The following is a 12,552-nucleotide window of genomic DNA, read 5'->3' as shown; positions in this document are numbered from 1 at the left end:
GGATCAATCAAGCTGCTATAGAGTTGAGATTAGGCAATGGAAGAGAACAAACTACTCATGCCTTTTGAATAACAAGCAAGGATTTGGCTCCCAAGTATAAAGCTTTCATAAAATTCTTAAAGAAAGCAGCAAAACTCACTCTGCCTACACACCCCAATATGAATATTATTTAGAATATTCATATATGCATATAGGCAATTCTGACAGAGAGATGAGGTGATAGAAGCACATGTCTGCTTCCTAGATTCTACCTGACCTCCATATGGCAAGCAAAGGAGGAAGATAAAACCATAAAGGCATGTGCCTGCACTGGTAGAGTCTTTGGTCTGTGCAGCCTTGATCAAAAGATTCTGTTGGGTGTTGATCAAAGTACTTTTAAGGGGTCCTATTTACATAATCAGCAATTTTTTTTAGCTTGTATTTGTATAGACATATGTACAAAGAGCTCACTCAAAGTACATTAATGACTTACTAGGTACGTTTACAAACTACATAAAATTTGTGATATGGGTCTTTTCATTTTAGAATAACTGCAGCTCGCTGATGCAAAGACAGTCTGACTCTGATCCATTATAGAATCATAGAATCAAGTAGGTTGGAAAAGACTTTTAAGATCATCAGGTCCTACCATTACCCCAGGACTGCGAAGTCCAACACTAAACCATGGCACTAAGGGCCTCATCTACAGAGTTTTTGGACACTTCCAGGGAAGGTGATTCCACCATGTCCCTTGGCAGCCTGTTCCAATGCCTGAGCACCATTTTGGTGAAGATATGTTTCCTAATATCGAATTTAAACCTCCCCTGCCATAGCTTGAGGCCATTACCTCTTGTCCTACCTGCATGTTACTTGGGAAAAAATGTTGATCTTTAAACAAGTTACAAAAATACTTGCAGTTATCTAAAGAGAGCAGTTCATTAATGACAGAAGGACCAGATGAAAAATACTTACATTAGGGATCACATGTTACTTATACTGCTCTTAAAGCAAGGGGAACAAACTAATCAGTTGGAAATCATGGAAAAAAAACACATAAAACCCGACAAATAAACCCACAAAACCCACAGTAACTTGAGAGCTGGGTGAGAACAGTGTTTCTCACCTCCAAAATGCAGACCTTTTGGAAGTGTTTACAGTATCAACTACAATAGGCAAGAACCATAAGAATCTGGGAAGTCAGCAGGAAGGTCCTCTGCAAACATCTGTACCGGATGACTAAAAGCAATATCTCAAAACTTAGTTTACCACATTAAGTGAGTATCTTACCTATTACACTGTTCTGAAATGGATCTCTATGGCCTTCTTCTTGGTGCAGTCCCATTTAAGAGCACATTGGTCAAAGCATTAATGCTTGCGACATGATATTCAAATAAATATGAACCTGGCAGAACTGAAATTGGAAATGGATCCCCTGCAACACATTAAGTGTCCTAGAAACTTGGCTGTTGATTATTCTGAAGACTGATTAGCACAAGCAATGACATCATACATACAGGATATTATTTTCCATTTCCACTCAAAATGCAAGGTTAGCATTTTGAAGATTTTATTTTATTTTTTAACAGATAAAGATAAACTAAGAAAAATGATCAGATTCTCTAGTGTCTGCTTACATGTGCAGTCATTATTTTCATTTCCATTTATAACCAAACAGGCTTGATTTAGGTGTAAACTAAAAGCCCTTTATATTAAAGTCAGTGAAACAGAGAAATGAATATATGCACAGGTCCCACCGATACCTATTTTCTGTCTTATTTGACATGGCTACATCAATGGAAAGGAGTGTGGAGTAAATAAAGATGAGCCCTAGGGAGTGTTTACACAGACTTCAGGATGATTAGGGCTGTGTGTATTGTATATAACTCTGAACCATGCAAGCTGGTAGGAAATTCGTATTGAATGGGAGAAAGATTAAACCATATACATAAATCCTTGATAGTAAAGCAGAATGCTCATGCTAGAAATGCCAGACTGATATCACCTTCCTGTATTTTCTACTAAGTTCCCAGAGAGGTTGACAACTTGCAAATTTTGCCAAGTATGTAAGCCCTGTGAATGTTTTAAACAATACAATTTTAATCTAATACAGGACTGCAGATGCTGACAAGCCTGTAGGCTAGGAGGCAGATCATTCAAATGTAAAACCAAATTTGACTGGAGTCTAAACAATGTTGGCCTCTGTTGTAAACTATAGGTTGCTTTTGACATGGAAAGAGAGAATGCATTTTGCCAAATGGGAATTAGCTTGGAAAGCCTCTGTAAATGATACTGCAATGAAAATAAACTTAGTCCCTCAGCCTTAGTTTCACAGCTGTGCATGAGAAACTTAACAGATCATGCCTCATGTCACAAGTACTCATGAGCTTTTGGCCCATGTCTTGGCCTTGGGATATCATGAAAACTATATCATTGATGTCAGTCATTTCTCTCCATGACACGGCAGTTCTTTGCAATGAGATGCCACCAGGGTTTGTAGTATCCTCGCTAATAAATAGTAATTCCTGGAAACACCCTACTGCCTTTACAAGTGTACTTTGTCAGCTGTAATTTCTCAGTCTTCCCTTTCCTCCCCTATCATCACACTCAGCATCAGTTTCTCTTTCCTCTCTTTTGTGGGTTTAAGGTTCACTGATTTGGTCTCATTCACCCTATCAGCATCTCCTTCCATTCTAACTACTTTTATCTTGGCATCAGTATCTCCCCCTGCCTTTTTTTCATGTACTCTCCCATTGGTCGAAGCTGCAGCCAATTCTGTCTCCTTTTTGGGGTGCAAAGAGTCAGGTAATTCTGAAAGCTAGCGGTCTTTTGGTAGAGATGGACATTTACACATTTCTTCTCCTGTTACATGTCAAACTGCTAATCACAGAGCTCTTGCTGGTTCTGGACTAGCCTCCAACTCAGAGGTTAGTATAGGGAGAAACTAAGTTTTCATAGGAGCTAATTTGATATATGACAGCATGAGAAAAATCTAGAATAAAGCTTCTCCTGAACAGGAGTTAATTTCTCCAAGTTATAAAAAAATAAAAATCCAGACACTGAAATAAAAAGTGCATGATGAGCCTTTTACATAATGCTGAAGTGCAGACAAAAATCTGCAGTTACAAGAAAACTGAAAAAAAAAAAGAAAGTCCTCATTAAGAATCTCAGAGGTCTTGGAAAATGAGTGATTCAGTTAACTCTGCATATGCAGAAAACTTTGACAGCCAATCAGTTCCAAATAATGTTTCAGCCTTAATTCTTACAAATTAAAGTTTAAAATTTTCCTTTCTGCGGTTCAGTAATTCTAAAAGTCAGCCCTACTTACTAGACACATTTATATACTATACTATAAAAATACCATGCATTATATGAATTAAAAAAAAATCATAAGAAGGAAACCAGACTCACCTCTGTATTCTTGATGAGGTTATTATTCAACAAAAATAGATTCAGCTTTGTTAGATCTTCCAAATTTTCCACCCTGGAAATTTCATTGCAATAAAAAGAAAGCTTTTGTGAATTTACACATTTTTGTGGACCATTCATTTTCTGTTTTCTCAGAAGAGGTATTGCTTTGCAGCATTGAAGAACAAAATGTCACTTTATTTTTATTTTTTTTTCCAGGATGCTGTTAACTTGCACTGAAAATAGTTCGGGAGTTACAAATAATCTGAGACCACATCCTCTGTGTAGAATTCTGCTGATTTAGAAAGCTCTTCAATTAAGACAACAAAGTAAAAGCAGTGGCAGCTACAACAGTTCATGATTAATGATTATGTGTTTTTAAATAAAGCAGTATTTTCATTAAAATGTCTTCTTTCTAACCAGCTTCCTGGAAAAGGTTTCAATGTAATTATTCAAGCTTTTGAAAATACTGTTTCAAATGAGAGAGAAAAAAATCCAACAATAGATTCTAAGTTATGAAAACCTATAACAAGTAACAGATGCAATTTGATCCATATCTAAGTTGGGTTTTTTTGTGTACTTAAGTAAAGACGTGCCAGATCGTGACTTCTTCCTTGAACAGACAAAAGGAGTGTTTGTGAAAGAGCGACTGTCATTGTAAGGGACTGGAAACTGTATAAGGTTGGCTGGAAAAAAAAAATCATTTATAACTTCTACTACACAGCATTCAGCATCTCATAGCTCTTTGAGGAACAGGCAGTACCCTAGGTCTGAAATCTTTTGAATACTTTGCCCAAGGAGAATGAAAGTAGTTATAATTGGAAATATTTCATGCCTACAGTTCTGGGATAATGCAAGTGAAAACATTTCCAGAGCTGTTGTTTTTAGTCCATCTTGATCAATGTTCTCATAAGACAATCCACTGTATGAGTACCAGAAATGAAATGCAGCTATTGTTCTCTTGAACAGACAGGAGGTGTTATGTTCCACGAAACTGACTTGTCCTGTGGATTCCCTTGACTGTATTGACTAAGGACTGTATTCAGAATATACACTGCAATTTCAGAGACCTTAAAGTACCCTGCAGCAGCTGCTCCAGTAGGGTGCAGTTTTCTGTCTCTCCTCCTAGATATGTGTTTTGTCTTAAATGCCCTGAGGCAAGTAAACTGCCACTAGACAGCTCTATCTATGCTGTCCTTGATTTCCACTGACTGTAATGAAAGCCAAGAAATGAAATGGATATGTAGATAACTATCTGTAGAGACCTAAGTGAAGGAAATGGGAGTGGGATCCCGTTTTAAAGTTCTAACCAGTTCACAGACAAAATTTCCACCATTTTAGGTAAACACTTGATTCTTCTTCCAACTATCTACAAAATTGCAGGAGTGAGTCAAAACGACAAGATATATTTTGATTACATTTATGTAACAAGCTTATTTCTGTTTCTATGTTTTTATATTTCTTAACTACTTCAGTATATTAAGAAATATAAGAAACTACTGTTTCCCACAGTTCTGAAATGTTCAGATCACCACAAACTCATTAAAATATGCACTTTGCCACCTTTGGAGCAATCAAGAATAGAGACCACCTTACAGAGAGTATCTTTAGAGAAGCAAAAATAATTGTCTAGCAAAGACATTGATATTTATAGAAGTACTGAGAGAGGGAAAAATTAAAAAAACCCAAAATGTTAAAAACAAAACTAACTTAATAACTTACCAGCTCCATAATGATTTTCTCAAGGTTCTGGTTTTGGTTACTACTTGCATCATCTCTTGAGTTCTCTGCAGTAATTTCCTAGTATCTTCTTCGAAAAAGTACATTAATATCATCAGCTGTGTAGCCACCCACATTGTCCATAAATGTCTGAATTTCCAGGAAGTTTGGAAAGAAGATCTAAATTTCTAACAGACTGAGTTCCAGAATATATGTTTCTAATAGAATCACAACAGAATTGCCACAGAAGGAAATCAAAATTGCCTGGAATACTTTATTACTTTTTTAATTAACTTTTTTGAAAAGAAAGTAGTACAATGTAAGCTATTCTGCCCCATTCTTAAGGAAGGGTGAGGAATTGCACCCACTTCTTGTATTGGATACAAGGATATATGTATCCAATACAAGTATTTGTGCAAATACTTGTATTGGATACTAGGATATATGTATCCAATACAAGTATTTGTGCAAATACAGTAAACTATATTTACACAAAGCATAAAGATGCAGTAAAACCAAACCAGTCTTTGCTCACAATTCACCAGAAGCCTCAATAAAAGCTCCTCTGCATGTATGAAAAAACAGAATATAAATGAGAGTATAAAAACCTCTGCTACAATTTTTTAAGTAATTACACAGCTGCTACAATTAATATTTAGAATTGTAAACCACTTACTAGTAATAAGAGCATGATTGTTGCAGCAGCTTTTTTTTTTGCTTGCCTTTTGAAAGCATTTACGTGATATATTAACCACAGTATGTGCAAACTACACCCTTAATGTACCACTTCCCTGCTACTTTTGACTTTCTGCCACAGTATTTAATGACACACAGCTCCTCTAGCGAGTAATTTAGGACAGGAAATGAAGAATGTATTTTTCCATTTACACAGCTGAGGAAATTACATTAGATGTGAATCAGGTTTGGGTGGATGCCTACTCCTTTGGGCTCCATAGGGAAGCTCCGGGAATTGTTCTGCATCTCCTAGAAGGGGCATGGCTTTGCCAGCATTCCTTCTGGAGCACAGCTTCTACAAAGAGCTTCCATATAATACAGTGCCACAGAGTAATAGCTACTTGCCCACTGCAGCCCCCAGCGCAGTCAGTGACCCCAGCCCAGGCTGCTGCACTCAGGTCTGGTGTGGCAGAGACCATGGCCATGGCGATTACCTCAGTGAGAGGAGTCTGCAGGGGTAGGCGTTATTGGCACAACCCAAAGGGCTCAACACCATAACCCAGGTGAAATGGGCCAGCAGAAACTGGTTCTTGTGCCCCTCAGCCGTGCTAGACCAACGGTCTGACAGCAACACACTGGAGACCTTCGCCATCCCCTTAAAGGTTAAGGGTTGGACCAGATGACCCTTGAGGTCTAATCCAACTTGGTATTCTGTGACTCTGTGATTCTTGCTGAGCACCTGGCCCAGTGCTGGTGAGTAATTTAAGCTGCAATCACTTTTCCGTTCCTCTTTTAGTGTGTGGGGTGGTGGAGCAGGGCTGATAAACTGGTTTTGGAAATGTCAAAAAAACCCCACAAAAGGGTTAGAGAGTTTTATTCTCACTTGTGTTATCTCTCCTGGTCAGGGAGGGTGTTATGTCTGTGTAGCAGTTTGTCTTCAGTGGGCAATGTAAACTGACTGTGCCAAACTGCAGCATAGACTGCACATAGACACACTGCAGCTAAGCTTAAATCAATTAGAAATGTGAGTGTGAGATAAAACAGGCCATTTTTAAACCAAGAGGACCATGTTCACTGAGCCATTTGCACTGGATTAATTTTATCAATTTAAGAACAATTATAATTAAATTACTATGTTAGCATTTTTTTTTTTAATGCAATGAGACCAGCTGAACTTTTTCCAGTGGTAGGATTCGTCGCCAGAAACTTGGATCCTCACTAAAACAAATGTCGTTGAACATGTCTGATTTGTGAGTAAGGAGGTTAAACTTACTGAAAATTGCAGAGATTTCTTTTAAAGCTTTGTATTAATGTTTCTTAAAATGTGTAATTGGGATGGATAAAATTGCTCAAACAGTTTATGTGGTTCTACCAAGGGAATCTATTTGCCTGCAGCTTGTTATTTGCACTGCTTTCTCTTACCACCAGATGTCACCCCAAGTCCACATAAAGCCAGAAACTTCCGTTTATTTCACATTGAAAGATGCTCCTGCTTGGTCTTGTATTTCCCCTCTCCATAGGTGCTACATTTCACTTACCCACAGACCAAAACATACATATACTGCTTCTTTTAGCAGAAGTCTAACACAAGTTGTTTATGGGTCCAAATTTGTTCTCCTGAATTGATATATATCATAACAAGCACATAATGGAGCAGCCTGAAATTAAAAAGGGACTGTTAATATTCTGAAAACTCTGCGTATTTTCTAATGCAAAAAAACCCCAATCATCTACTCTGAGCCTTCGCCAGAGGAATTATTATGTATTGCTGCTTAGGGGGAGTGTGTTCTGTTCCATTTACACCAAATCCTGCAAGAAAGAGGGTCTTGTTTAGCAAATGACTCATTTTCTCTCCTTTCTCATTGACAAAAGAATCTTAGGGACATCATTCTCAGTAAATTAGTTTAAGCACTTAGGCCAACTGATACCATTCTGTGATCTCTGTAGTATTTTTTAAACATTAATTGAATGAATAAGCATTAAAACTGGACATTGCATCCAAATTCAGATATTCATTGGTACTATTGATAGCAAAATTCAACTGCTTTTGTTTCTGCTCTTCTAACAGAATGACTCATTATTGGCAGTGAAGAAGGCCAGATGATCTAATTTGGGTATAGGGATTTCTGTTTGACTGGAAAGCACTCCTCTCGTACCAGAAGGGAAAAATTGTAAAAATCTTCATTAATGTGCAACATTTTTTGGGTTTTCTAGGTGACTGAATCATCTCAGAGTGACCTGTTCTGGCAGCCTAAAATCTGTGTTTGCAATATTCCTATCTCTTCAACTGCAGCAAACATGCAGGGCAGCATTACAATATTAATCATTTCACAGTATCACAGTATGCTAGAAATTGGAAGGGACCTCAAAAGATCATCTAGTCCAATCCCCCTGCCGGAGCAGGAACACCTAGATAATGTTACACAGGAATGCGTCCAGGCGGGTTTTGAATGTCTCCAGGGAAGGAGACTCCACAACCTCCCTGGGCAGCCTGTTCCAGTGTTCTGTCACCCTCACTGAGAAGAAGTTTCTTCTCAAGTTTAAGTGGAACCTCTTGTGTTCCAGTTTGTACCCATTACCCCTTGTCCTATCATTGTTTGCCACTGAGTAGAGCCTGGCTCCATCCTTGTGACACTCCCCCTTTATATATTTATAGACACTTACGAGGTCACCCCTCAGTCTCCTCTTCTCTAAACTATAGAGACCCATCTCCCTCAGTCTTTCCTCATAAGGGAGATGCTCCACTCCCTTAATCATCTTTGTTGCCCTTCGCTGGACTCTCTCCAGCAGCTCCCTGTCCTTCTTGAACTGAGGGGCCCAGAACTGGACACAATATTCCAGATATGGTCTCACCAGGGCAGAGTAGAGGGGAAGGAGGACCTCTCTCGACCTACTAACCACCCCCCTTCTAATACACCCCTGGATGCCATTGGCCTTCTTGGCCACAAGGGCACAGTGTTGGCTCATGGTCATCCTGTCATCCACTAGGACCCCCAGGTCCCTCTCCCCTACACTGCTCTCTAACAGGTCGTTCCCCAACCTATACTGGAACCTAGGGTTGTTCCTGCCCAGATGCAGGACTCTACACTTTCCCTTGTTATATTTCATCAAGTTACCCCCTGCCCAACTCTCCAGCCTGTCCAGGTCTCGCTGGATGGCAGCACAGCCTTCTGGCATGTCAGCCACTCCTCCCAGCTTAGTATCATCAGCAAACTTGCTGATAGTACACTCAATTCCCTCATCTATATCGTTGATAAATATATTAAATAATACCGGTCCCAGTACTGACCCTTGAGGCACTCCACTAGATACAGGCCTCCAACTAGACTCCTCCTCATAGACTACAACTCTCTGGCTTCTCTCCTTCAGCCAGTTCACAGTCGACCTCACTACCTGATCATCCAGTCCACACTTCCTCAATTTAGCTGTGAGGATGCTGTGGGAGACTGTGTCAAATGCTTTGCTGAAGTCAAGGTAGACCACATCCACCGCTCTGCCATCATCCATCCACCGTGTTATTTCTTCATAAAAGGCTAAGAGATTGGTCAAACATGATTTCCCCTTGGTGAAGCCATGTTGACTGCCCCTCATAACCCTCTTATCCTTGATATGCCTTAAGATGGCACCAAGGATAAGGTGTTCCATCACTTTCCCAGGGATGGAGGTGAGGCTGACTGGTTTATAGTTACCCGGGTCCTCCTTCTTGCCCTTTTTGAAGACTGGAGTGACATTTGCTTTCCTCCAGTCCTCAGGCACCTCTCCCATTTCCCAAGACTTGGTAAAGATGATGGAGAGTGGTCTAGCAATGACTTCCGCCAGTTCCCTCAGCACCCGCGGGTGCATCTCATCTGGACCCATGGATTTATGGATGTCCAGATTGCTCAACTGGTCTCTAACCCATTCCTCATCGACTAAGGCAAACCGCTCCGTTGACCTGACTTCATCTAAGGTCTCAGGGGTACAGGGCTCTTCAGGACTGCCTGCAGCAGAGTAGACAGAGACAAAGAAGGCATTCAGTAACTCTGCCATCTCTGTATCTTCTGTCACCAGGGCACCCATCCCGTTCATCAGTGGGCCTACATTGCCTCTGGTGTTAGTTTTGTCTGCCATGTATTTGAAAAAGCTCTTTTTGCTGTCCTTGACCCTTCTTGCCAGGTTTAATTCTAAGGATGCCTTAGTCCTCCTAGCTGCCTTCCTACATCCTCTAGCAGCAGCCTTATATTCCTCCCAAGTGGCCAGCCCCTCCTTCCATGACCTGTAAACTCTCCTCTTCCACTTGAGCATACCCAGCAATTCCCTATTTAGCCACGCAGGTCTCCTGGCCCTCTTCCTTGACTTCCTACGTGTCAGGATGCTCTGATCTTGAGCTCGGAAAAAGCAGTCCTTGAATGCCAACCAACTATCTTGGGCCCCTTTACCTTCAAGCAGCCTTGCCCATGGGATTTCCCCTAGCAATTGCTTGAAAAGGCCAAAGTTTGCCCTGCTAAAGTCCAGGGTTGCAATTCTACTTGGTATTCTACTAGTCCTACCACACAAGATCCTGAACTCCACCATCTCGTGGTCGCTGCAGCCAAGGCAGCCCTCAACCCTTACTGCTTCAAGCAGATCCTCCTTGTTAGTGAGGATGAGATCCAGCAGCGCTCCTCTCCTGGTTGGCTCATCCACCATTTGCAGGAGGAAGTTATCATCCATACACTGGAGGAACCTCCTGGACTGTGGCTGGGTTGCCGAGTGGTCCTTCCAGCAAACATCAGGGAAGTTAAAATCCCCCACGACGACCATGGCCTGTGACTGTGAGGCTGCTCTCAGCTGCCTGTAGAAGGACTCATCAACTTCCTCACCCTGATCTGGTGGTCTGTAACAGACACCCACAGCAGTATCCCCCCCTGCCAGCCTGCCCCTTAATTCTCACCCACAGACTCTCAACTCGCTCGTCATCTGTCCCTGGACAGAACTCGGTGCATTGTAGTTGCTCTCGCACATAAAGAGCAACCCCACCACCCCTCCTGGCTGGCCTGTCTTTCCTGAAAAGGACATAGCCCTCCATGACTATATTCCAGTCATGTGAGCTGTCCCACCACGTCTCTGTAATTGCTACCAGATCATAGTCTCCTGACTTAACAGGTTTCCAACTCCTCCTGCTTATTTCCCATGCTGCGCGCATTGGCGTACAGACATTCCAGAGAGCGAGTTGAGCACACCGATTTCACCCTAGGATTATAGGAGGCCTCCCAGTCTTCATTAATTCTGAAGTGCTGCCCGACTGGGGCAAGCCCAGCTACAACCCCATCCCCCTTCGAATCTAGTTTAAAGCTCTCCAAATGAGCCCTGCTAATTCGTGCCCCAGCATCCTTTTGCCTCTGTGAGACAAACCTTTCTCACTTGTCATTGTCCAGACTGGTGCCCTATAAAACCAGCCGTCATCAAAGAATCCAAAGCCCTGCCTGTAGCACCAGTCTCGAAGCCAATTGTTTATGAACTGAATCTTCCCATTCCTTCCCACATCATCAGTGGAAGATGGAAGGAGTGAGGAGAAGATCACTTGAGCCCCAGACTCTTTCACCATCCGCCCCAAGGCCCTGTAGTCTTTCTTCATCCCCCTCAGACTGCGGGAAGCAGCTTCCTCCCCACCTGTCTGGAAGACCAGCAGCGGGTAGTAGTCTGTCAGGTGCACCAGGTTGGGGAGCGCCCTGGTGATATCCCTGATCCGGGCTCCAGGCAGACTACACACTTCCCTATGATGAGAGTCAACTCTGCATATCGGGCCCTCTGTTCCTCTCAGAAGGGAATCCTCTACTACAATGACCCTTCTTTCTTTCTTAACAGAGGCAGTCTTGAGGTGCAAAGTCGACCGCCTGACCGCTCATTAAGAGCTAGCTAATTTTACTGCAAGATAATCTTGTGTTGGTTTACAAGGCCTTTAATACACTTTAAAATACACGTTAAAAGTGTATTTGCATGTATGGTAATTAAAAAATATCTGGCAGCAGTTGTTAGGTTTCTCTTTTAATGTAAACGATTTCCAAACCTATCTCAGACTGAATTAAGCAGTTCAAGCGTGTTATCTTTCACCTTCTGCTGTGGCATATCTTGCTTTAATTCTGCTAAAGCCTTTTAGTATAACTTGGAATCTTTCACAGTGTAATCAAAGCAGCTGTTTAAGTGCTGATGCTGCTTTGCTGCTGTATATTTACTTTTGGAATTGTCCTTGTAGTTCTGCTGACTACTGTAGAAACTTTTGAAGCTGACATTCATCAGATTCTCATGGATCACTGTGCACCGTAGGCATGTGTTTCTGCCTCTGCCTTCTACTGATGCAGATATTTTTATAGGCTAGTAGATCATTTGGTTTCACTGGCATTGCTAAACAGTCATCCTTGTAGTTGTTTGTAGATGGGGCTTCATCCTTAGAAAAGTACTGTCTGTAATTTACATGCAGCTTCTTGTCTGCTTCTGCTTTGTATCACTGGAATATTTCTGACTTCCACAGTGCTTCTGGTATCATCTCTGCAAACCAGGGCACATTTAGATGAAATGTCAGATTAAGTGGTTAGAAGTAGTCGTGATAGACCTTGCGCAAATGTTTAAAAGAGATTACATTTTAGAAACAAGGCCTTAACATTAATAAAACTGTAAGCACTTCACCTAGCTTTTAGCATTGGGTAAGATATATGAGATAGTTGTGGTCTTGGGTATTTTTCTGATTATTTTAGCAGTATAAATATTTCATTGTGATACACGGCTATGTCTTTTAAAGTATTTAAAATAATAGAT

General features: G+C 41.2%; 1 protein-coding gene across 1 annotated transcript in view; it reads right to left on the bottom strand.

Annotated features, from left to right (window-relative positions):
• LRRC9 (leucine rich repeat containing 9) overlaps positions 1–6,430 on the bottom strand; it is a 33,220-nt gene extending 26,790 nt beyond the window's left edge. The window contains 5 exon segments of the mRNA XM_057416092.1: positions 140–144; positions 1,982–2,049; positions 3,388–3,528; positions 4,096–4,306; positions 6,273–6,430. Of these exon segments, the coding sequence (XP_057272075.1) occupies positions 140–144; positions 1,982–2,049; positions 3,388–3,528; positions 4,096–4,306; positions 6,273–6,430 (583 nt within the window).
• Positions 6,431–12,552: the final 6,122 nt, after the last annotated feature.

Source organism: Pezoporus wallicus, unplaced genomic scaffold, assembly GCF_028554395.1.
Source record: "Pezoporus wallicus isolate ANWC-B61680 ecotype Strahan unplaced genomic scaffold, APGP_CSIRO_Pwel_v1 scaffold_2146, whole genome shotgun sequence".
Classification (NCBI taxonomy): domain Eukaryota; kingdom Metazoa; phylum Chordata; class Aves; order Psittaciformes; family Psittacidae; genus Pezoporus; species Pezoporus wallicus.
This window is presented reverse-complemented; position numbering and strand designations above follow the sequence as displayed.